Source organism: Taeniopygia guttata, chromosome 2, assembly GCF_048771995.1.
Source record: "Taeniopygia guttata chromosome 2, bTaeGut7.mat, whole genome shotgun sequence".
NCBI classification, from domain to species: domain Eukaryota; kingdom Metazoa; phylum Chordata; class Aves; order Passeriformes; family Estrildidae; genus Taeniopygia; species Taeniopygia guttata.
The window spans coordinates 60,270,543-60,297,089 of record NC_133026.1 but is presented as its reverse complement, the minus strand read 5'-3'; the positions used below and the strand labels follow the sequence as shown (position 1 = coordinate 60,297,089).

Sequence of the window (26,547 nt, the reverse complement as noted above, 5' to 3'; positions counted from 1 at the left end):
TTATTTCAGTCTCAGGCTACAGAATTGTCTCTGGCACTGCAACTGCCCGAGAAGTCAGAAAAGAGGAGAAGAAAAATCCAAAACAAAACTGCGGCACAGGAGACATAGGAGAAGAGGAGACCCTGAATGAGAAGGCAGTAAAACCACAGGTCTAGGAGCAAAGGAAATTGAGCAAGTTCAGTCTACCACCTGCTATGTAAAAAGAGTTAAGGCTAAACAACTTCCGTGCATTAAGTGTCTCTCCTGTAACAGCTCTGTTGATGTGATTATCTTTTTCAGAGAAGAGCAGAAGTAACAAGACAAGGCAGGTATACAAAACTTTTTATTGACAACAGAACAATAGAGAGGAACGTCACCACTTCCCATTCCTCAGGAATGTCTCCATTTCACAGTCAGTCTGCTAAAAGCATAATTTCATGGTAACGAGCAACATGAAGGCATGGAGCTGTCTGTAACCTCCAGAGAAACGTTCCATCAGTGCAGTGCAAGGGGACTGATGGTGTGCAAGTGAGCAGCAGGCCCTGTCACAACACAACCGTGGCAGGAACAGCGTATGCGGAGCCAACGGGCACAGACATGAAGCAGGCAGAAGCCTCAAGTTATCTCCATCTAAGGGTGATACTCGACCTGTTATTCCATCTATATTCTGTTTCAGGGGGGAGTACTTTATTCCCTTGCTCTTTTTTGCTTTCCCTGTCCTCAAAGATGTCCATACTTCCAGCTGAATTGGTACCGTGTCAGAGAAGGCCTGAGCTTTTATATTTTGCTACCTCATACCAGTTCATGCATGCGCTTGAGTTTACTTTCAGAGGCTTACATTGACATAAAGAGGGGGGAAAAAAGTGCTGTATAAGAAGAAAAGGATTTAGTTGCTAATGCTTCCTTGTTAAGAAAAATATTTGGTAGTTGAATATACTCCCTGTAATGTCATCTTCAAATAGTAGGTAGGCAGTCTACTTAACATTTTAAAGAAACTGCACATCAAACTCAGCATAATTTCAAACACTCCAAAATTAAATTTGAACTTAAACTCAATCTAAGCAACAAAATACCTTTAGTTTTTACAGTCCACAAAACTGCACACTGAGTGCAAGATGAAAGCTGTCTCTCTCCTGCATAAGGTTTCCTCTGCCTGCAGAACTGTAGTGGGGACTCTGTGTAGTAGCTTACACATTTATTCATTTATCATGTATTTCCTTTACTTAATGGATGTGTAGACTTGTAAAGTGCTTTAAAATAAAACAAAAATTCCTACAAAAGAAAAAAATCCCTCAAAAAACCACATAGATGCGAGAATTTTATCTGAAGGACTTTGTACAGCATTTACAATGTCAGCATAAAGCATGTGAAACATGAGCATTCCCTGCAGACTGATGCAGTGCAAGCAGTCTCATACATTAGATACTGCAATTCCTCTGGATTCAAGATGCACAATACTTACAAAAACAACCCTAGAAGCACAGACAAATGCTGGTGGCTCTTCCTCTTCTTTTTAGAAACATAATTAAAAAATCTGCATTACTCTCTCATAATTTAAATACATAAGTAATCTCCACTTTTATTACTTCATGACAATGACTTCAAATTTACATTATTTTAAGTACCGTCAGAATAGCTCCATGTATAATACAGATATTTGCTGATATCCTGTCAGAAAAAAAAAAAAAAAAAAACAAAACCTTCCACTATATAAAAAGAAAATATGCTGGAAAGACAAGAACACAGAACAGGGACTTGATACAGACTATGATTTCAGTTTTATATCAACCACAGTTAACCCAAAATTAACAGATACACAGCGATATTCAAAAGCAGTGCAAATATCTTTGGAGGTTAGAATAAAATTATACTACAAGAACATAAGACAGAAGAAATTAAAAGGCAAGTACTTCAAGTACAGGAACCAGTCTCTGTGAGGTCCACCTTAGTGTTAGCTGGGAGTTCCTTTTCCCATCTTACTTCTTCCTCTGGAACACATTAGCCAACATTGCACCTGATGTAGTCAGCTGGCCCATTTTGTTCAAAAACTTGGTCTTTGTATCTTCACTTACCAGGCTCGCTGCAATTGACATCGAGCTAGGAAAAGAAAATATTTAGTGGCATGAGACTATGAATTAAAAAGAACATTATATTGTTATTTATTAAGCAGCTAAACTGTCATTGTGTTTCGTAGATTTCAACAAAAAAGACCAGTCTGAAGAAAAATTGAAAACCCATCACTACCTAGTCCATATATACACTGTTAAATTTATTATAATATGCTCACAGTGCCTGTGAAAATGGTAAAATATTTTTGTGCACACTAAGTTTTAGTACCTTTGGATGTCACCACATTAGCATTTGCTACCTACTAGGGAATTGCTGTAGTGACAAATACCTCTGTGAAAGACTCGCTTTGCCTTCTCACCAGAAATGTCAATCCTTGTGTTTATTTAGTGTAAGTTCACCAGTATGAGTTCAGACACAGACTGTTCTAACCCACGTAACCCGCCTCTAACAGCAACATTAGCAGATGTGTAGAGACGAACAAAAGCAAGGCAAGTACAAAAGAGTGACCTCTCTCCTTAATTTTCAACTCTTTCTTTTCTAACTACTTTCATCTGAGCAGAGTTAAAAACTGTGAGGATTGTCAACATAGTAACTCTCAATAAATCTTTATTTTATATTACTTGATCAGATTTCCTTTGATCTCATTTTAAATTTCTTGCAAACGCCACCCTGAGCCCTACTGGGTCAGCCCCTTGCTGGGTAAGGAGCTTCTTCTTCTGGTTGTTGTGAATGTGGCTTCTGTCACCTGTGCTTGGATGTTCCTAACTGAGACATACTAGATAGGACAATGGAGAGTTCATAGGTTTCCACAAACTGGACTGGAAGGAACAATCCAATCAATGCTGAAACTACAGGATGCTAAGCTTTGAATAATATAAGAAATATAAGAAATTATCCCTATTATGTGAAATTAGCAGATTTAATTTTTTTAAATTAACAACATATCAGTGAGCTCAACTTCAGATTTATATAACTGTTTAGCACAGTAGGAGTCATCTGTCTCAAGACAGAGTAAATGTACATACAAGAATATTAACAAATATTCCATACTTCCTATATTTGTAGTCAAAATGGCAAATGTTTTTCAATATTGGACAAGGACAATTTTAGAAAGCATTACCAAATAAATTCTCCCTTGTGAACTCAGTGTGGACTCTGCATTTCAAAATTATAACTAAGACCACAAAATCTGTCTTACTGGCAAAGGCCAGATTCCAGGAACTAACTTTTCAGTGTGAAAAGTTATAAACAGTTCTGTTAGACGCACTTGCATCAAGGAGATAAAACTCAACGCTGAATTGTTTCAACAGAGCTTGAATGATTTCTTCAAAGATAGAAGGAATGTACCCAGTACTGTCTCCCATTTCACACTACAGAAAAAAGGTGCTTAGTAATAATGATTTCTGGTTCTTTTTAAAGTACCTTAAAAATAAAAGGGAAGCTTCTCACTAAAGCTGTATTGTGGATTTGCAAATAGTTTAATTATAAACTTTTAAAGTAAAATATTTATTTCAGGCGCAGTCATGTAGCCAGACATCTTTGGCTTGATTAAACATCTCCAGTCAACTAATGAATCACATATTTCCAGCTGATAAAACTCAGCTGGGAAATTACTGCTACAATAAGATGGATGCCTTTTGCAATTTCCTTTGATTTCATGATAAAGCAAGGGCATATAAATTATGTAAGTAACAGTTTACACTCACTGTCAGCTAGTTAAGGACAAGAAGCTATCTCAGACTATGAGGTACCCTAGAGTTGTGTGTAGTTACAAAAACTTATTTGGGAAATACTGTACATTCCAAGCATTAGCAGCATTACGAAAATAAAACTGCTCACTTCAGAAAAGAAAGCTTAGCAACTGGTGACAAACCCGTAGTTCTACACGAACTGTGCTTTCATTAGTCTAATGATCCTGAATAAGACTGAGGAAAACAAGGAGGTGTTCCATAGGTTCTTGAAACAGTTTGGGGGATATCAGGCATCTGATGTCAAAAATTAAACAGTAGCAACTACAGAGCCTTGAAGTTCATGTTTTCTAATACTGTTACTGGAAAGAGAAACATAATCCACAGCATCCTGCATAGTTAAAAGTTTAAATATCCAAAATAAATAGCCTCCAGAGTACTTCCATTGCTATACAAACTGAATATTTAAACATAGCAAAAATTAATATCAAATCAAATAATTTGAGTCTCTCATCTTTAAGAAGTAATCAAAGAACCCAACAAAGCAATAGTATACTTTGTTTAAAACAATCCATTATTTAAAAACCAAAACAAAACCCAACCAACAAATAAAAATAATGCTTAAACATCAAATTTTTCCTGGTGTCCAGATGAATCAGATGCTACACAGAGTTCTGCTTGTTTTATGGGGAAGCTCTAGGCCAAAACAAACATTCCTAATGGGTATATTATAGCAATCAATTTGTAACGTGTTACCCATTATTAAAATACCTTGTTAATTGCTAAACAAAATGTTTAACAAAAATGGCTATCCATGCAATATTTAAAAATGTAGAGTTTAATCTTCTGAAAAAACAGTTTTTTGGTCCTGTATTATTTGACCAAGCTTTTCTAACAGCAAGGGGAAAAGACAAGATATCTTAAGAACATCAGAAGATTGCTTTTGCACTCACTTTGATTTCTGTGTGTGCACTGCCACGCTATTAACAAACCCCAGTAATTTATATCCCAGTTGTATTTAAATCCTTTGTCAAATATGTATTTGTCATTGAAATTAGGAACTGAAATTAGCAAGCACTTGGTAAGAAAACAAGAGATATTTCTGTATATGAAAAGGTAATTTCTTCAGTGGTAAAATATTTCTTGTTGATTTTGTACAGTACAAGACTACAACCATAGCCTGACGTTAAATAAGAAAGAAGGCTAATTAAAGAACAAAGGAACAGACTGCAAAGACTTATCCTTTTCATATCTTAGTTTTCAGCAGTTGCATTCTTAAAGAAAATACATTACATGCTGTGTGAGGTTTGCATTTATCTGTTTCTGTAATGGCTTAATAGGATTGACTGTCATTTCAAAGTATTTACTACTAGTAAAACCTGAAGTATTTTACTTGGTGCAACAGAGACTGACCCTTTTTCTACTTTACATTTCTTCTGTTGAGTTCTTGTACACCTTTCTTATTTTAGTCATTTTCAAACTACCAGTTGCTTCAGGACCATGTGCCATTTACTTTCAAAAAGTAAATTCTATCTTTTTTTTTTACAGATAAGGAACCATGACATGAACAAGCTTCAGTAACTGCCTCAATTCTCATGACAAAGCATCAGGATGGAGAACAGATTCTCTTTTCAGATACCTTATCACACCCTTGGCAACACTGCTAAGGATTTGTTAAGTTATATAGTAATCCTCAAGAATTTACCTGCTGGCAGGCCATTCCAGGCAACAAGCAGGCAACAGAGCACATACAACTCATCATAATGACATTGAGCATTCCAAATTTCCACATCCAATGTGGGTCTGTTGGTTACTTTTGTTATCAGGAAGTGCACACAAATGATACCATCTCTACATGTGAAGTAAATGGATGCATGTGCACCGTGTGTCTGCTGCCGAGAGCTGGGTTTACTCTGTGTTTGTGGAAAAGGTGTTTTACCAAAGTGCAACACAGGTGGCATTTTCCCAAAGTCAGCCTACTGCCTAACCAGCACACTTGCATAGGGGTCAGTTTATACAGTGGAGAAACTGTTCTTTTATGCACCAGTCCTGTGCAAACCAGCCTGAACAAAGTCATTCCCAGGACCAGAACAATTCCCTCAGCCTGCAGGTTGCCATCCCCACAGGTGACAAAGTATCTGCTCCATATGTTGCTCTAAGCATTTAGGCCAGGCACTCCCTTATTTCTCAGATTCAGGACAGAAATTTAAATACAGCTTTAAATGAACAAAAAATTAAGAACTAAGAACAACATTCCTATAAAAATAATTCTTGTCTCATGTTTTATACTGGAGACAGAAACAACCACTGTATTACAGTTTCCAAAATCTGTTTACAAATACAGCATATGTCAGTGCAGGATTTCAGGTCCCAAATCTTGGACAGCATTATGGAATACACTCTGCAGAACACTACTCTGGAGGCACATAGAAAAAGGGAAGTGGAAGTCTTACCCTTGTGGTTCTTGGACGGTCTTGTTTTCCACTTTCTGTTCACATTCTTTTATCATGGAGTTCAAAATAACCTAAGACACATAAGGAAGAGAGATACATGACATTTGACATTTTTCCTTTTACATTAACACTTCTTATGAAATCTACTCTGCAAATAATTCTGACATTAGCAGAACTGTTTAAAACATTTCCCTGTTTCTTTTTTTGCAAGTGCCTTTGAGTTCCAGTTATCTGATAATGCCTTGTGGTTAAAACAACAAAAATGTTCAAAATAACTTAAGGAAGAAAATATTTTCCAAATAGTTACAGAAGTTCAGGACTCTGTCCTTTTGCCCCAAGCTTTTAAAAACAGCACTAAAACAAACCCACATCTGTGACACACTATATCTTCATGAACATTATGCATGAAAGAAAAAGCAAGGAAAGAAAAAAGTGTGATGGTATCCTAAGACAACATCTTAATGGAAGGAAGTGCTAACTTCAACCTGATACCATTCCACTGGCATCTTCCAGAGTTCCTGTGATTCATGGCTTTGTCCTTCTATTTAAGCAATTACAATGTTGAAGGCTTCTGCAGAGTATTTAAGACTGAAGACACCTCCACACTGACATTTTTACACTTATCCAAAAATAAGGAAATTATTCCCAATAGCAGGCTTTACAACAAAATCATACAGTTAATTCATGGGACAGATAAATTAGTCCCTGCTCTGTTTATTACTATTGTCATCTTTTAGAGGTGGGGTAGTTATCTTATGTTAATTAGGCAGTTTATCTCTTCCACAACCAATCCTCCCTCCAGGAGATATCTTCTGTTGATGTGCCATTGAGCGGCATGGCTGATAAATATACATCATCCCACTGTGAGATGCTCTGCCCAAGGGGAGGTGCCAAGCATTCCTTCCTGGATATAATCTGAGTTTTGGAACACCACAGGCAGCCTGGCAGCCTTTTCCCACTGGATTCCCAAAGGAGCAGCCTTTTTTCCACTGGATTCCCAAAGGAGCAGCCTTTTTTCCACTGGATTCCCAGAGGAAGACCAGGCCCATCTATAACACCACTGGACCTTCAGAAGAAAAACTACACCCTTCTACAGGCTCACTGCTTCAACAGATCCACATCTGCCACTCCAGGAGGACTGCAGCTACCATTCCATTTGGACTGCTACCAACGACCCACAGGGTGTCAAGGTCATATTCTGACTCTGAGAGTGTTGTTTTGTATTACTGCATTTTTATTCTTACTTTTCCTAATAAAGAGCTGTTGTTTTTACTCTCATATCTTTGCCTGAGAACCCCTTAATTTCAAAATTACAACAATTCAGAGGGAGAGAGGTTACATTTTCCATTTCAAGAGAGGCTCCTGCTTTCCTTCACAGACACCTGTCTTTTCAAACCAAGACATGTTTTGAAACATTTAGATAAAAAAGTTAGAATGCAAAGTATGAAACTATAAATATATACAAATACACATATATATACACACTGCATAAATGGAAACTTCCTCTGCCACAGCTCAGAAGAAAGCAAAATACTTTTTTGAGACACTAAACTTAAAATCTCAAAGCCACAAGCAATTAAAATTACTACTATCTTACCAAACCTGAATATATACTAAACTTAAAATCTCAAAGCCACAAGCAATTAAAATTACTACTGTCTTACCAAACCTGAATATATACAAGAAAGGAAAAAAACTATTTTCAATCTCTGAAATACAAATCAGTCACTAATGGGGTTACTACCAACTGATAACTATTTTGAAATGTATTTGCAACAATTAAAATTCTAGTTTCTGTCAAGTCTGCAGCACAATCTTTAATAACACTGGTAAGATGCGACCTGGTCTGCAGACCTGTGCCACTGCTCACTCTATTTATCCAGAATTACTTCAGCATTTGAAATGTTTTAGGTAGCAGGTGTTACACACCCTTGAGTGTTTCAGAGAGTGGCATTCAAACAGGACTACAACTCTTCCTGCTACATTTGCTGTCATCCATTTGCATAAAATGTTATACAAATATTTAGGCTCAAGAGTACTGAGGTACAAGAGAAATACATTCAGAATTCTAGTGAAAAAACAAGCTTTTTGTTCTGTATCAAAAAAGCCCCGAAATTTTCAAGCACAACCACCATAATTTTTATTACTTTTAATTTCCACCTATGCACTGGAGCTTTCCTACATTTTTATACATCCGAATCCAGATGTTCTAAATATCAACAATATGAAGCCTTTATCAAAGGAGAGAATAATTCATGAAGGACCCAGGATCATTTCAATAACAGGATGGCTTTCCCATCCATTGCACAGCTCCTTCTGGGAAGGCTGTGTAATTCTTGGATGAACTGGAGCAATTCTTGCGTCTTCTAAAACTTAATTTCTACATTTCTACATTATGGCTTTGCACATAGCGCTCAGACCTGTTCCCTTGGGTTCTCCTTGTTTGGTCATAGGACTGATTATGAAATCACATCTCCTTAAAGATAAATATTTTAGAGCACTAACTCTAAATATAGAGACACTTAAGAGACTTAACATGCTGAAGTCTTATAAACAATACTGCAGTATATGGACTAAATATTTTTACCAAGTACGGACTCACTATCATGCAACTCAAATCCACTTTGAAAACCCATAGAAGACAAGTGGAAAATGAGGAAGAAGGGACTTGACATTGAACTAGAGATGCTGGTAAAGTATCTGAATGTCTGCACAAGGTGAAATGTTTCCTTCAAAGATAAGAAGGTCTGACCTAAATGCCCAACTTACACTTTTACTTATACGAAAGAAAGGAAAACAAGTATGAGGTATGAGTGGTAAATTCTGCCAGACAGGACCACACAAGCCAATTTCACAATGTTACCCTTCCAAGATGAGCATAAACTCTGTACTGATGTTAAAGCCATTAGAGCTAAGGCTCTGTCATTTTGAAAATGTGTGTTTTGTCAATTGATATGCCACTGAATCATGAATAACACCATAGAGGCCAAAATAATGAAAAGAGGCTTAATTCTGTTTATGCAAATGTCTAATTATTTGAGACAGTAAACGACATTCATTTCAGAAAACATGATTTTCAGATAGAAGGCTTCCAAGACAGACACTAGAACTCACTGTATCTCAGAAGCCTCTATCATGATGCCTACAAACATCCTATTGAAGTGATATCCATTTCTACAAAAAAAGGGATAAAAACTGTAAAACCTGTAGTGAGTTTTCAACCCACTGGAGCAGGAGTAAATATTTTTAATTTTATATTGCTCTTTGGCTAAAAAGCCAAAGCACTTGGCATCATGTCTGAAGTCACTTAAGCACAATAATGCAGAATGTGGTAATGGAGGATTGAGAGCTGTCTTTACTTACTGATTTATTTTAAATCCTATTCCAGTCCTCAGTTCCTTCTCTGACTACAAAATTCAAACTCAATCAAACCCCTTGTTCTAATTCAGGGTATCTTTTGAACTGACTATGTCTTTAAACCTTAGAAGTTACGTTAACTACAAAAATGAAGTAGCAGTATTCTATCAGTTATCCCATTGGTGAAAGAAAATTAAACTTTTGCCTAACTGCAGCTTTCAGATCTATGTTTAAGACCTCCCAATCCATCTTCTACCTCTCTCTGAACACAGAGTATCTATCATTGCCAGACCTCCAGTGCTGCATGTGGTATGGAACACAATTCTGTTGCCTTTGAGTGATGCTGTTTCTTCTGACAGCCTTCTGAACTCAGGTTCTTTCAGGTTGAAAAGTTTCTCCAGCAATAATACACAGAAAAGAAAAGATTGATACTACAGGCTTTTAGATGGCAAATGTAAATGGAAGAAGGAACTTTGTTACTGAATATAAGAACTTAGGACTCCTAGAGAATACAGTCATCTCAATTCAGTCACTTTTGCACATACAAAGAAAATAAAATAATTTTCTCACATACAAAGTAATTCACGAAAGTGCAGTATTAACCTTTAAAGACTACAACAGTACTCTTCCATACATTCTGATTAAATCTTTTCCTTCGTCCCTTGAAATGTTCATCCTTTTAAGATTTTCCCCAACATGCAACAAAACAACATCTGTTTTATTTCTACTATTGACTTAAGATCTCTTTGTTTCAATCTCTGTTAGTATTCATCCTCTTCAAGTACTGTCCAAAAAGGTGCATATGGCCAAGATTTTCAAGTTATTTAAGCTGCCTTCTTCTGCTAAATTTTTTGGGTTTTTTGCTGCTTTCCGTAAGCTCCTCCTACCAGAGAAGGTACTGTTCATTCCCATGTTGTCCTGTCTGCTTCTCTTAATCTGCACTTTACAATTCACAGAATCACAGAGTGGTTGAGTTTGGAAGGGACCCCTAGAGGATCATCTGGTCCAACCCCCTGTTCAAGCAGGATGACCTGAAGCAAAATGCCGAGGAAGAACATGTCCAGATGGCTTTTGAGAATCCAAGCATTTAGGCTCCACAACCTCTTTGGACAATGTGGGCCACTGCTCCGTCATTCTCACCAAAAAAAATCCCAAAAAAACAAAACAAAAAACAACAAACAAACAAACAAAAAACCCAGCTCTGCCCATGGTTCTCCGGTCTTGTCACTGAGCACCACTGAGAAGAGCCTGGCTTTGTCCTCTTTGAACCTTTTCTTCAGGTACTGATAAAATTCACCCAAGCCTTCTCTTCTTGAGGCTGAACAGTCCCAGATCCCTCATTTTCTCCTCCAACCCTTCACTGGAATCTCTCCACTAAGTCCATGCTTTTTTCACTGAGGAGCCCAGAACTGGACACTAATCCAAATACAAAGTGTACCCCAGGTATTTTAGGACTCTACTTCCCTAATAATCCTTAATAGTTTCTTTCCGTCACTCCACAATTTTTATCTACATTTCCTTGGATATATTGTACCCAATGATTTTAGTGCATCCTTGGTTTGAGTAACATAAACAAAACAAAAAACATAAACAAAAGCATTTCCTTTTTCTTCAGTCTAGGAAGATCTGTGTTTTGACATGCATTTCTGATGGCTGAGTATTTGTCTCCAGAGATCCTCAGCTCAGAATTATATTTTACAAGATTTTACTGGTTTTGAAATCATGTGACCTATTCTTTACCAAAGAAACCTCCTCAATGTCATGTTTTGAAACCACTTATGAGCAGTTCTCCTTAACTTCTGGTTTTAAATGCCATCACATTTTAACTTCTGCCACCTACATCTCATACTCGGTAAACAAAATTTACTGCTCACCTCATGTTCTGGAGAGAGATGTTCCATGTCGGTTCGTAAACACTTCAGTCCTGGTAAAAAGTGATTGACCATTAAATCCTCCGAAATAACTAAAACCCAGGTTGTTAAGGTATTGTAAGGATTGCCTTTTGAAAATATACTTTTTTTTTCTGTCTTCTGATAATGTTGTTTTATGGAACACAAGGGAAGCAGCAAGACTAAGAAAATGGAACAGCATTTGACACTTCATGACTAATAAAAAGGAAAAAAGATCTTAAACATATTTAACATCATGTATTTCATACATCCATAGAATTATTTTAAGATTTTTTCCTGATTTATTAAGATCAACAGTTTTGGTTTTTTGGCTTTGTTTTTTGAAGCATTTATCAGCTCTACCATATGGAGAACTGGTTGAGCGGGAGTTCATTTTCTGCACAGCAGCCCTCAGTGCTGTGCTTTGCACTGGTACCTAGAAAGGTATTGGTAACACACCAGTACTTAGGCTACTGCTGAGCAGCAGTGGCACAGCATCAGTGCTCTCTCTAAACATTCCCCCATCAGTAGGCTGGGAGAAGACACGCAGCCTGGACAGCTGACCCAAACTGACCAGAGGGATGTTCCACACCATATGATGCTTATTCAGATATAAAAACTAAGAGAAAGTGGTGGTGGCAGGGCAGGACCATTTTTTATTATGATGTTTGTGTTCTGGAGTGACTGCTACATGTGCTGAAGGCCTGCTTCGTGGAAAATAGCTGCAAAGTAGAGAATAAATCTTTTTTGCTTTGCTTCCATGCATAACTTATGCTTTATTAAACTGCCTTTATTTTGACACGAGTTTTCCCTCCATCTGATTTTCTCCCCCACCCTTACCCATCCTGCTGAGGAGGGGAATGAGAGTGGTTTGGTGGGTACCTGGTGTCCAGCTACTCCATGATATTCACCATCTTGTAAAACCTCCCCCTTATATTGAATAGATCATGTTTTGTATCACAGATTCAAAGACAAACTTGGTTATTTCTCTAATATTAAACTTCTCTCACCACCAGAGAAATAACAGCTAGACTTGCTCTGAAAAAAGGATACAACAACAGGAAAGAGCACTGTAGGACTCAAACAGGTGGGTAGCGATATCCAATCTCTTAGAATCAACAGACTGCTGGTTGTTGACCAAGGCTAACTTGTGCAAGTGTGGAATAACAACTGGAAAAGTAAATACAGGAATAAGTATTTGAAACTGCTTTCCACAGATTTGTTTAGCATTAAACAGGTGCTATGTGGCAACTGCAGGCATTTGAAACTTCACACATCAGCATGGAATAAGAATTCCAATAAATTGCTTTTGATGGGATTGCCCTTGAACATCTAATGGATTGAATCAAACTTGAAATAAAAATTTGTGGTAGCACCACCTAAAATAAAAAGGTAGCCTGGAGTCCCTTTGAAATAATAACAGTTTACAGAAAAGAAAGAAAACCCCCATCAATGTAACCAGCATACCTATTAGCTTTTGGACAGAGAGAAGAAGACTGCATCTTCCCATGGATGCAACTTACATTCGTCTCTAAATCTGGGCTCAGCATTAGGTCCAACTCTTCCAAATGTTTTTATGATTTCTGTATGTAAAGAATGTTGGTCTTGATACTGAGGGTCCTCCAGGAAAGATGCCAGCTGCATTTTTACTCTCTCCAGAAGCTTAAAAATTCCCAGAGAAATAGAAAGAACACAAAAGAATGAAGATGCTAGAAATTGTTCTGATCAGTTCAGAATATGTTTACAATCTTTTGCATTTCAGATGACAGATCTTGGACTTTCTTCTAATTTATAGATTTTTTCCAAGAGGATGTTTCAAACTCTTCGATGCACCTCTATGTTTCAAAGACTGTTACCAGGGTTTAAATCTGACGGGTCTTTTAACAACAGACTGGTGCTCCCATGTAGCTGATCTTTCCTCCTGAGGTTTCCTTGAGTCTGATACTCCCTTTTTTTAACTGATATAACAGTTTCCCTCTTACTTAAAAACTAATAACTACAGAGTTTTCCTGTTTAATTAGAAATCAATTAATAGCATTTTTTGGTAATGTATCTCAATGAATAGGTTGAAATTTTTTTTGCAGAGGACAGAGATGCAAAAGTAACCTTCATAAAGTCAGTGGAATTAAAAAGATTTCTTAAACTAAAGGCTAGAATACCAAAAATGAGATCAGTATTTAATTTGGATTCAAACTTGAAAGAAGGAACATTTTATGATACATTTTGGAAGGTACTATCACCCTTGTACTGTAAGGGTTATTCTAATTAGTGCAATGGCTGCAGTAATTTCTGAACAAGACAATATTCTTCCCAACTGATTATAGGCGTGCATTCTAAGCTGCAAAATTCTAACTTTTCCATCGTCCAAGTACGTGTGAGTCATCACTGACTTGACTCACATTACTCACATTTCCTCAAATACATTCTTTTAGAATATGTTGAAATTACGGGAAGAATGCAAGCTCTGCAAAAAGCTGCAAGGACTTACAGACTGCACAGTTGTTATATGAAACAAAATCCAGTTTTCAACTCTTTACAGCAGAATCCTGTCTTCAGAATTCTTATCTATTACCATGGTATCATCCTTAAAAAATGAGGAGGAATTGCATCCCTGCATTATCTTCAAGGAATACTTTGCTAATATCATTATGTCTTTTAGTGCCATCTTGGACACCAAGGGCTAAACCAGCAGATATGACTGGAACAAGAAGAATCTTGTGTTCTTCCAAAGTATTTGGGAGCCAAGCAGGATACCCTAAAGCACCTAAAAAAGTATAATATACAATAGTACAATATGTGGATGTTTTTGGTCACCATTTTAAAATAGAAATATTTCATTTGGAAATAATGGAGTTAGATTTCACAACTGTACTGGAGAAGGTTTTAGAAAACATTTTGAGCATGGGATTTCCCATCTTCTGGTACAGGCCTCCCCTCTACTTATCTGTCTCTGTTTGTTTATGTTTGGTTGAGATTTAGAAGGAAATGTTTTTATTAGTTACAAGGGTTGGTTTGTTTAGACAGAAAAAAAAGCCCATTGCAAAACCAGAAAGAACTTTGGAAGAGAATATGACAAAGAAAGAAAGAAAGAAAGAATATGACTTGCCCTTTCTTTTCTTCTGGATTTATTAAAAAATTATCCTCTTTATGCTACAAAAACACAGGTGACAACAGGTGTCTTACCTCTCTCTGAGTAACAGTTTCCATGATGGTCCCAAAAGCAGGGATTGTAGCAATCCTTACTGAACTACAATGGAAGAATAGGGTCTTTAAGATGTATTCAACACCAAGAACAGAACTACTTACACAAAAATTAAAAAATTAGTACTTTTAATTTACATTAGTTTCTAGCAATGACAAAGAGAGAAAAAAAAAAAGCAGACGAGGAAAAAGACAGGATTATCTCAAGGTCTCAGTCTGAAACTCACAATTCAGGATCACTGGACAAGGTAACAAGGGCCGGAGCAACCCGCTTGTCAACTAATGCTTCACTCATGCCTCGAAGAGTCAGCTGCAAACCAGTCAACATGCAATAAAAAACGCTTTGGTAAACGTGAAGAACTGGGTTAGCTGTGACTGAGGATGGGCAGGCAGACTCTTGGGGTTGTTCTTGGTTTAGTCACCCACACAAGACATTAAAGCCACTAAGCTCTATTCATGCTGGAGCATCTGTTAGTAACAAGTTGTTAGTGAGATCAGCAAAGCATCCCTTCTTAGCTTGAAAGAAATACCACATCAAAATGTCCACAAAATGAAGTGCCACGGTTATCTATCAGAAAAGAGATGCAACCAAAACCACTCTGCATTTCATTAATGCAGATGATGCTTAATTTTGCAGTAGGAAAACTGATAGCATTACAGAATAGTAATATTCAGCTTTCTGCCAGAAATGACATAAGCAAATTTGAAAACTGAGAACATGATTAAATATAAACAAAAATTCAATTACATGGATTTAAGTTTTCTATTTAAAGTTTATTTAGCATTTTTATACAGTTTAATTCCACATGTTCCAGTAAACCTTTTTATTTAGAAATAAGGGATTTAAAGGTTACTTTCCTTTAAAAGTAATTCAATTTTTGTTCAGCTAGATTAAGAGACATAACCGATGGCTATTTCTCTCTAAGTATTAAGAGGGATGCTAGGTATATAAGACAGTCATGGAACTTACATTTCAGGGTCACTGGAGAGAGTAATGAGAGCAGGAACAACTCTCTGAGCTACCAGAGTTTCATGTACCCCCTTCACCAACAGCTGAATGGTCGGAGCAGGGGGGTATCACAGGTGATGCACGAAAAGAGCGAGCACAGTATCATGGGAAGAAGAACGGCACAACCAAGAGAGAGAAAGAAAAAACACAAAAAGCAAACCAAAATTAGAAGCTAAGCAAATACCGCTACACTAGAGCTTCATAAATGCAAAGGCATGAAGAAAGCTAAAGTGGTCTGGCAATCAGCACAAACATGACTAATTCAACAATACAATGTTTTCTTTATTTTCAGGTATTTTAAAACTTGAACTCAAACCTTTAGCAAGTAATTGAATCTTTATTTCAGGTGCAATTATAACTATTAATAAAGTTATGCATAATTAAGTACTAAAGCAATGTCAATTTGAATTTGATGATTTCGTGTAAATGCTGTTACTAACTCAACACAGCAGTATTTATCATATTAGGTGGCTGTTACATGCAACAGAGAAGTCTTGACTAGGCCAAATGTGTGTAAATTTTCCCACACTGAGCGATACGTCTCACACCTTTTACAATGAGACAAACAGCACCTTCTCAGATGGCAAAATGTTTTCCTGAAAGTCTTTCAGGACTCCTTGATATTTAACTACCATCCAAGCAGTATGCATGCTGGTCTGTGCAGGGACAAAATGGAGAATCCTTGAACTATCCATGAAATGTATTTCCTCAAGTCTTTTTGCAAACCAAGGAACAGATATAGTTATTGCACTGCATCCCAAATGTTGAAAGCTTGAAATCACAGTAAAACTCATTACCCATGAACACAACAAAGCTGTTTGAATCCAGATGTTCCTGGTAGATTTTTTACGTTACCTATGTAGTTATACACAAGCATTTGCTGCATATGTTACAAATGCCTTTACATGCTTTCTTCATATGAAAACCTACTAATTTTCAAACCAAGTTGCAAACTTTTTAAATATTCAACAAAATTGTAGGTTTTGTCTGCATTAATAAAAAAGAGGAAAGATTAGGTATTTCCATTTAGTGTCTCATGTAAGGAGGTCTGAATGTATTTGCTGGTTTTAGGAGATGAATACAAAAATCTTATCAGTAAGTTTATATGAGAAATATGAAATGTCTTTTTAATATTTAGCTATATTCTGATTACTCATACTGCATAATGAACACAAATTAAATTCTAAGCTATTCCCCTGGGAAAAGCAGTAGCTGTCAGTATATCAGTACCAAAACCAGACAGTATTTACATCCTCTAACTAGAGAAGATTTTACATTCTGCTATTTGTTAGAGTGTTCCTGCTTTACCAACTCTGAATGTAAACTAAAGTAAGCTGTAAAATATTGGAAGGAATCTGACTTTTCAGAGGCTTCTATTTAAAGCAGTTGCTCCTATTAAGCAACATTTGTGCGTGCATGTATGTGTGTACATGCATAAGTGCACATAGACATAGAAGAGAGTGTGGCCTCACAAACAATTACTGGAGAAGGAAGAAGGGGAAGAAGCTGTATAAGAACATAAGACACTATTGCTGCAAAGCACCTGGAATAGCAAAGTTGCAACATCCTATACTTGTTATTCAGAAGGTATTAGGATGTCAGTTCAACTACAACATTTTAACATTAATACATTTCACAATTATTTACACTGGCAACAACTCCAAGTGCCAATCTGTTGAGTTCATGGGCTACTCTTCAAACAGCTGTTAGGACATATCTCAGATTGCTCATGAATGTTTTACTCTCATATGCAGCTTTATTAATTTTTACATCTATTAAAATAGAGACTGCTTATCATTTTCAATCTTGGATTTACAGAGACTTGAGTTTTCTTTATGAACCTTCATTTAGAGAAAAGTCTAGCAGTTATACAATGCTTTGAAAAAAACCCCAAACGTTTGGGATTTGTATAATTAGCAAATAATTTGGAATGATCTCAGCTTCATTCCTGTCTGGTCTGACACATTTTTAAGTATGGTAAAGCATGGTGAACAGATGCATTTCATCATACAGAAAATAAAACATGCTTTATAATACAAGTGTCATTGTGAAGATGTGTCCCTAGCCCTGAACCCAAACAGACCAGCAAAGCTTATGTATAAGTCAACTTGGCTAATACATCTTAGGGAAAAAGAGCTTATTATTACAAATAGGTTATAAAAAACACTTTCGTGAGAGGGAAAATATGCAAATAGATTGTAACAGTGTCCAAAAATTGCCATTTCCTTTTTAAAAGGAAGGCAAAAAAAACTGAACAACAAAAAAAAACCCCAACAACAAAAAAAAAAAAAACAAACCAAAAAAAACCAAAAAACAAAAGGAAAAAAACAGCAAAAAAGGACATTGTTGGATGTTTTCAACTGAAGTCTGAGGATGGAGCTTGTTGTGGTTGTTTTCTGCTCTTTCTGCTCTGACTTGCAGAGTGTCACTAAAGAAAGCTATTGCATATGTTAAGTGCTCTTTTTTTCTGAGGCAGCCTTCAGATTTGTTTTTGCAAATGGATACAAGATGTCAGGTTCAGTTAGAGGTCCCCTCCAAAGCTATCCAAACAAGACATATATGGAAGAAATGCACAGAAAAAAAGAAAAAGGAATGGTGATTAGAAATACGTGTTTCTAACACTCAAAGGACAAAGTTCTCTCTTTGTTCAGCCAATGGAGTATGTCCCAGAGATTTTGCATATGCCTTTTAAAATGAACATTTGATGAAACAAAGGCATGATGTGAAAATAAAAGCAAATTTACTAGGTATGTGTTTCAGTCTTTATTCTGACCAAAATTTGTAGATGCTAAGGGAAAAATGAAGCTGTCATGATGAGGGAAGTAAAATGACTTGCAAATTCTTTTAAAATTCTTTTAATTTCTACAAAAACTACAGATTTGGTTATATGTGTGTCTTCACCACATCTACCACAAAGAAAGCTAGTTTGAATTACAATGCAAGTGCATTGTATGAGTATACACAAGACCTACTGAAAATGGTAAGTTGTATATTAGACTACTGATGATGTGCTGAATAGCAGAAGTTAAAACTCAGAGATGCTTATATTCAACTACAGACCTACAGAAAGATGCACTGTTGAACAGAGAACAGATACAGAAACAACTGAACAACAACCTCCTGCTCCATCACACAGTGCACAGCTAATTTAAGTTGTTTGTAATTATTAAGAATGTAGCAACATTGTCTGATTAATCCCTGTTTTAAAAAATAAAGTCTAGTTTTAAAAAAGTGAAAAACAGTTTGGACAACACTTACCTCAAACATTCTAGCAGCTGTACACCGAACAAGAGCAGAAGTATGCACAACTCCATACCACAAAACAGTTAATAGTAGCTCATGATAAGCTGGGTTTGCACTAGAACAAAACAGTTGAGCAATTCATCAAACAAAAATACTCCCAAGCCCTGGATGTGTTCTTTAACTAAAAAATGCAGTCTTAAGAATTCCTTCTTCAACAAATCTAAAACTCCAGCATTTATCCTTTCTGAAGGATACAAAATACTTATCTCCTTCTGAAAGACTCGCAGCATGCTGCAGTCTAGAAAATATGTTCCTTCTTCATATTAATTAAAAGAACCCCAAACTCAACTTTAAGAACATAATTTTCAATTAATTATATTGAATGGAAATACATATCTAGAACAAATGACAATAGTATAGTAAATACAAAATTAATTTCCATTGTATTCTCGATGAGTTATTTCTGTGGAAATCTTTTGTTTGGATTTTGGTGCTCCTCTTTTACGCTTCAGATTTTTTTTTTTCTTAACTGCTACATTTTTAACCTAGAAATTACATTTACACCAGGGGAAAAAAGCAAGTATACCTTTTACTCACCCAAAGCATCACACTTATTTAAAATTACAAATAGATTAGCAGCTTTTAATAAAAGCTTCTAATGTATTTAGATGTAGTCAACCCCAAGGTATATTCTTTACCCTAGTTCCACAAAGGAAGCTTTCAGGCTATCAAGAGGAGCATGGGACAATGAAAGCATGGTCATTACATCTTCTAGGAATCCAACTAACAGCTTGCGGTCTTCTTCCTGAAAGAAGGGAAGAAAGGAGTACGGTGATGAATTGCTGGAAGGATTGCTGAGGTTATGATGGCAACGTACAGCTGCAGAAGAGAAACTAGGAAAAAGAATTAATGAGATTAAGCATTTAACAGTTTTCTTAGGAACTTCAAAAATGTATTTAAAGAACAAGAGCCTTTCAAAGCAAACACATGAAGAGATTGTGTTTCATCTACTAAGCACATACTCAAGCATAAATTCTTTACTTAAAGAAACTTCTAAGAACAATACTTAAGCACTCCTGAAGGTTTGTAAGTCATAATCCACTAAACATTTTTAAGATTATGAAGAATTTCTTTTTTTTTCCTGTAAGATATGTATATACTAGAACTTGACTGCTCATTGCTGGAGGATTAGGTAAGATAGTGTGCCTGTTTTAGTACTAGGTAACATTAAAATTTTAAGACTCCAACTAGGCTTCAAATGGTAATTTACCTGTTTCAGTAAATTTTGCACCATGATGCCTGCCAAGTTCACAGCTAAATGGCTGAGAACCCGTTTCAGGAATAACATTAATAGAGTTTTGATGGAGGGGCATGGTAACACATGATCTAAATGTGCATCACCACCTGACTAGAAAACTTTGCTTGTAAATGTATTTAAAGCCGCCCATTCATCTACCTATCTTCAATGCACAAGAACAGTAAGTTTTCAATGAACACAGTAATGTTTAAGTATTTTTTTAAAGCAGAAACCCAAACCTACCTGAATATAACATGTAAGGACCCCTGTTGCATAGATGGGAACTGTGGCTTTTGTTAGCACTCCATTACCTGCTGTGGAATCTAATGAAACACAGTGAAGAATTGAGGTTTCATACATACATATGAGTATAAAACATATATATTATATATAGTAGACTTACATGTGTTCATTTAAGTATTACAGATTCAATGACCTCTTTATATATACATGAAGAATTTATATGTATATATACTGAAACATGCTTAAATAATATGCAAGAGGTATTTAGATTTGGGATTTTTTTTACCTTACACACAACCTACAGCTTCAGAGTGTTCCATTCAGATTAAGACGAGATTTTTCAACATTTCACAAAGATTTGAGAACTGCAGCCTAACAATGTTACTTGAACAAGGGAATGGAAGTTTTTTTCCTGTTGCAGTTAAGATCAATTTATTTCAGTAAAAAGCTACTTACCTATGTTTTCCTCAGACAGTCTTAAGATTTCCTGGAACTGTGGTTTTACCTATGCAAAGGATGATGAATCCCATGTAAGAATTGGTCAATGGTAATTGACCTGTTACCAGTGTCAATAAACTTAGAAAAATAAAAAGAATTGCAAAACAGACAAAAAAAAAAATCCTCAAAACAAAACAACAACAATCCCCTCTCTGGAGGTAGCATGTACTGCTAACAGAGTTTTATCTTTAGGTAATCCTCTTGTGTTTGACAATTTCCCTTGAACTTATTTTTAAATTTTATTCAGAACTTATTTTATTGAGAAAAATTATATAATTCCTTGATAAAAATGTTAGGTTTAGATAGATAACACCTACATAAAATATTTCAGGCTGGGAAGGCATCAACTTCAAATTTTTTAATCAAGTAAAGCTGGAGAACTTATGTACACTGTAAAAAGTGAACAGTATGCTGCTCTGAGGAAAGCTGTTAAATTACCAGAATCAGGACAATCTCTCCTACTCTCTCTGTCATTCACAAAGGAAATATGAAGAATATAGCTTTAAAAAAAAGTTGTCCCTGGTCAGGCAAGATGAGAAGGCAATTCCAAAATTACGAAAACCAAAAAAAGGACACAAAGAGAGCTCTAAAAATAGCAGGTTTAAATGTACTTATGGAAAAACATCAATGTGACATGAAAAAATAAATGGTCACAAACAGTGGCTGTTCCAACATACCATAAATATAGAGACTATATGTTACTAAGTATGTAGAATATTTAAAGCAATATCTTACCTTAGTGTTTGTAAAAATTTTCCCAAATGTCCTACAGAGTCTCCAGAAAAATCTAGAGAATTCATGGACACAGGCAGTTGATGCTACATTGATCTTGCCAACTATTTCTATAAGCTGTGGTAGCCTAAAAATCAGAAAACAAAAGGACATTAAATACTACTCTAAATTTTTGCTTTTGTCCATTTACATTTGTATATATTTATTACTATATTAATAAATACATGTACACACAGAGCACTACTGTTTCTAATAACATTAGCTACATGTTCTGTACAATTCCTGACCCATGAAGAAAGCAAAGGTTTAAGTGCCAGAAAAGTCTGACCCATATTTTCAAACATCTATTGCTATCACAAGATAGTCAGAATACAACAATCTTTACTTCACAAGAGAATTAACCATATCGATGCAAAAATAAAAGAAACAACTTTTCAGAGCAAATAGTTACTTACATGTTCTCTTATACTTGCTTATTTTCTGAATAAAATCAAAGTCAATTCAGAATGAAAATTAAAATGCCTAAAATAAATTAAGTTTTCCTCTTTAGTAATTCTCAAATGCAATCATTCTTAGCATTCTTATATTCAGTAATTGTCAAACATGACCATTCTTAAGAGCTATTAATTTTGACACATTTTAAAATTAGGTATCCTAAGACACAAATTAACTCACAGCTGATTGACTACCCATAGCAGAGTCTCCCAGCCTGTGGTGCCTTCATGTTCTAGCTGATGATCATACAGTTGCAACAGCACTGCCAATTGTTCACGGCTTCCAATGATGACGGCGACGTCCTGAAGAGGCGATACGGGTCGGGGAAATCTAGTGACTGTAACAGCAGAGAACAAGCAACCATGAATGAAAGAAGATGAAAATACCCTGGAGGTGATGTCAGAAACAACAGCTGAGAAACTGTGAAACTCATTAAGTGCCTTCTCTGTAAGGTAATCAATTTGATTTTTAAAACTCAGTGAGTTAAAATAATCTCTGAAGAGACTGTGTAACCCTCAGTTAAAAAGAGAAAATACAGGGAGATAATATTATTATTGCCAGCATAGCTTGACCAAGGTCAAACCCTGCCTGACCAACCAAGTAGTCCTCTAGGATGGAGTGACAACATCTGTAAACAGGGAAGATCTACAGATATCACCTATCTGGACTGCTCTAAGGCCTCTGACAGTCTCCCAAAACATCCTCCCCAAAACATCCTCTCTATACTGGAGAAATATGAATTCGATGGATCAGCTTTTCAGCGAATGAGGAATTAACTGGATGCTCACACCTTGAGGATAATGGTCAATGCCTTAATATCATCAGATGGACATCAGTGACAAGTTGTGCCTCTCAGGGGTCCATACTGGGAGCAGTAGTGTTCACTCTCTTCACTAATGACATGGACAAAGGGATCGAGTGCACCTTTGGCAAGTTTGCAGATGACACCAAGCTAGTGGTGCAGTGACACACCTAAGGGACAGGATGCCATCCAGAGGGACCTGGACAAGCTTGAGAAATGGCAATCTCATGAGGCTCAACAAGGCCAAGTACAAGGTGCTGTACTTGGGTCAGGGCAATGGGGGTTGGGGGACATGAAGGGATTGAGAGCAGACCTGGGGGTGCTGGTCAATGATAAAACTGGACATGACCTAGCAATATTTGCTCGCAGGCCAGAAAACCAACACTATCCTGGGCTGCATCCAAAACAGCATGGCCAGCAGGATGAGGAAGGTGATTCTAACCCTCTGCTTCTCTCTCATGAGACTCCACTTGGACTGCTGCATCCAACGCTGGGGTCCCCAGCACAGGAAAGACATAGAACTACTGGAACAAGTCCCAGAGATGGCTACAAAAGTGTGAACAAAAAGATAGAGTACCTTTCCTATGCAGAAAGGCTGAAAGAGCTGTGCTTGTTCAGCTTGGAGAAGACTAGGCTGAAACTTGAAATTTTTGAATTTAAAATTTAAATAGTAAGTGAAAAAGTGCTCATCTTCAAATTACTCAAGTCAGATAGATGAGCCTTACCATGGCATCTATTTTCAAAGGAGTATCAGACAGTAAGGTACCACTAGCTACTTTCCAAATTCTCCTTTGCTACCCTTTCTTTACATCTTCACACACTGCACTATTATCAGCATGTAGCAGGTGTTACCAATAACATCTTTAAAGTATTTCTGACAGTAGAAAATACTCCACAGGCTAGGCTTGCTGATCTAAGGACAACTTCACCATGAGGCCATTCAGTCCTAGAATGGTTTGGAAGGCACCTTAAAGATCACTTTCCATGAGTCTAGTGGAAGGTGTCCCTGCCCATGGTAGTAGAGTTCCAACTCTACTACCATGGGCCAAGACACCTTCCACTAGACCAGGTTGCTCAAAGCTCCACCCAAACGGCCCTTGAACACTTCCAGGGATGGGATGGTCTTCTAGGATATTACACAGATAGATAACAGATGGTGATGCTGCTGCATTATGCTGTGTTTTTCCCACTCCATAAATTTGTAAGAATTAACTGATTCTGAGGCCAGCCTTCCTGAGCTATTATTGGCTATTAATGAAAATCAATTCTTTAGAAACCCTTAGGAAGTACAATTAAAACTGCTTTGCTTTCTAAAAGCTTCCTATAAGAAGTAGAGAAAAATAGATAGAAGCTTTTTTGTGATAATCAGGTATCTCAAGCATAGCAAGGGATGAAAGAAGGAAGCATTACTTAAGAATGTACTAAGGCAGACCAATACAAAAAAATCAGCATAACAGAAATGAAAAATTTACCTTCTATTTGTGGTACTTCTCCCTGAAGTTTAGCCTTGCTTGTAAAAGGTGCATTCTGTAGCACCAGTGCAAACAGTGAAGGAATCAATGACTGCAGGGCGGAGAGATACATGTGGAGCTTATGTTCATCCAAGCCATGTTCTCCTTCCTGAAACAAACAGGACATGAACAGGTCATCCAAACTGAAAGCTTCCAAGTTACTAAGGCATGCATTCCCTGGCAAGGCATCAACACATCTGTGATGAGCTTCTACCCAGACACACTAATTATAAAGCAATTTAGCCTAATCATAAGCATATTTTGCTTAAGTTACCACTACTCAAAAGATTCAGGCAATATAGCCTTGGCATTTAGCAGCTCATGCTGATGAACAGACTGATATTTTGAAAGAACATTTTTCAGCACATTTTGGAAATGTGGATCCTTTGCCTCAGAGACGAAGACATCTAAACTGAATAAACAAGTCACCTGTACTCTGAGAGCAAGTATCTTCTTTTAGTGTTTTTCCAGAACTTTTGAGGTATCTATCAAATGCAAAGTGCAAACTGGATCATAACTGGAAATTACCTAACTTAACCATTCAAATCTACTTTTCTTGCTCATTTAATAAAAAATGCAGTTTAACAAAACCTACACAATTAAAATATGAGGCAAATGCTATTAGGCTATAAAGCAAAACAGTATTAAAGAAGAGTATGTTTAGTTTGTGGGAGGTTTGGTGTTTTTTCTTTTTTTCCTTCTTCCAGAGTACAAGTAAAGAATACAAAGTAAATTCTCCAATGTAGAAATAGCTGAGGACATACCCTGAGCAATTTTTCAATTTTATTAAGCAGTGTAGGTATAAGATGGAACTGTAAATTTCCCAGTTCTGTTGTCCAGGCAGCATAAGCAGGTAAAAATACCTGATGCGTTGCACTAACCACACGCTCTGAAGGGTCTCCTAAAGCTGAAAGCAGCAGTTCAAAACCCTGGTAAAAGACAGTAAATAATGCAATTATTTCTCAAAAACTGATACACACGTTTTACCACTCTACCTTCAAAAACTCAAAGAGAAAAGTTCTTTATTTTCACATATGTGAAACATTATTGGGCAGCATTAAGCTGAACTATACATAGGCTTTGTTGTAGCAAATGAATCTGTGTTAGTAAGTGATGATGCCAAACTGGCTAATAATATCAGTGAAGTGGTATGTTCTTAAAGGCAAATTATTGACTAATAGAGCAGCTTCTGTATAAGGCTTACACCTGAAATTCTAAGGTTACTTGTAGTTTTTCTGTTTTGTCTTGGTGATATAATAAAATCAACATACATATAAATAATCAATTTTTAAAAGTATATGGAAAGAATTAATAAAAATGCAGGAATTGAAACAACCCACTATTATTATACAAAGCCATTCATTATTTATGAAATATCTATAGAAAGCATTTTGCACATACAGAACCCAAACCAAATTATACCTGTTGATATTTATCTGGATCATCAATATAGCCCATAATGATGCCAAGGCTTTTGATCACAGCTTCTCGTACCAGATCTGCCTTATCTTCCATTAGCATTTGTTGCAGCATGGAAAGTACTAATGAACTACGAATTTCTTTCTGTTTGTAAATGAGAAAAACATTTGTTAAAACAAATGAAACAAGAAATGTGGGTTTGTATCAACTGTAATGAAAAGTTTCCAATTCTGTTAGTGCTCAATAACAAAATCCCTTCCTCCAACCATAAACTCCTTCATGAATATTACATGTTCAGCTTTCACAACAGAAGATGAATGAATATAAAATGTCAGTAGCTTCATTAGAAAGGTGTTTGTCCTACTAAGCACAGAACTAAGGTCCTTTCATTCGCATGGAACCAAAAATAACTAACAGCAGTAAAACTACTATAGGCCTAGACTTTAAGTAACCACTGCATTGCTAAATTGGAAAAATTGGGTTTTAATTTAAGGTCCCTCCTCCCTGAAGCTTCAAATTCTAGTTTACCACTGACATAATTTCACTGCTTCTTGTAACTGGCAGCACGCTTGATGTAACATTCCACAGTGTCTGAAGAATGCTACAGTTGGGTGCCAATTCCTTTTTCATAGATTGGACCAATTAAGGAAACAATCTTTTC

At 36.4% G+C, this 26,547-nt stretch overlaps 1 protein-coding gene across 4 annotated transcripts in view; it reads right to left on the bottom strand.

Moving 5' to 3' along the window:
* Nucleotides 1-304: 304 nt before the first annotated feature.
* RELCH (RAB11 binding and LisH domain, coiled-coil and HEAT repeat containing) overlaps nucleotides 305-26,547 on the bottom strand; it is a 71,641-nt gene continuing 45,398 nt past the window's right edge. For 3 of the 4 annotated variants that reach the window (XM_030265395.4, XM_030265397.4, XM_072924076.1), the window contains 16 exons: nucleotides 25,890-26,030; nucleotides 25,232-25,396; nucleotides 24,429-24,576; nucleotides 22,335-22,491; nucleotides 21,663-21,786; nucleotides 20,886-20,934; nucleotides 20,430-20,509; nucleotides 19,588-19,694; nucleotides 18,905-19,004; nucleotides 15,608-15,690; nucleotides 14,620-14,683; nucleotides 12,960-13,098; nucleotides 12,490-12,606; nucleotides 11,422-11,510; nucleotides 6,191-6,261; nucleotides 305-2,076 (listed from right to left, as the gene is read on the bottom strand). In XM_030265395.4, coding sequence (XP_030121255.4) covers nucleotides 1,956-2,076; nucleotides 6,191-6,261; nucleotides 11,422-11,510; nucleotides 12,490-12,606; nucleotides 12,960-13,098; nucleotides 14,620-14,683; nucleotides 15,608-15,690; nucleotides 18,905-19,004; nucleotides 19,588-19,694; nucleotides 20,430-20,509; nucleotides 20,886-20,934; nucleotides 21,663-21,786; nucleotides 22,335-22,491; nucleotides 24,429-24,576; nucleotides 25,232-25,396; nucleotides 25,890-26,030 — 1,755 coding nt within the window. In that variant the 3' untranslated portion in view covers nucleotides 305-1,955. Of the gene's footprint in view, nucleotides 2,077-6,190; nucleotides 6,262-11,421; nucleotides 11,511-12,489; nucleotides 12,607-12,959; nucleotides 13,099-14,619; nucleotides 14,684-14,864; nucleotides 14,948-15,607; nucleotides 15,691-18,904; nucleotides 19,005-19,587; nucleotides 19,695-20,429; nucleotides 20,510-20,885; nucleotides 20,935-21,662; nucleotides 21,787-22,334; nucleotides 22,492-24,428; nucleotides 24,577-25,231; nucleotides 25,397-25,889; nucleotides 26,031-26,547 lie in introns of all 4 variants that reach the window. The other variant, XM_030265399.4, reaches the window with a different exon arrangement.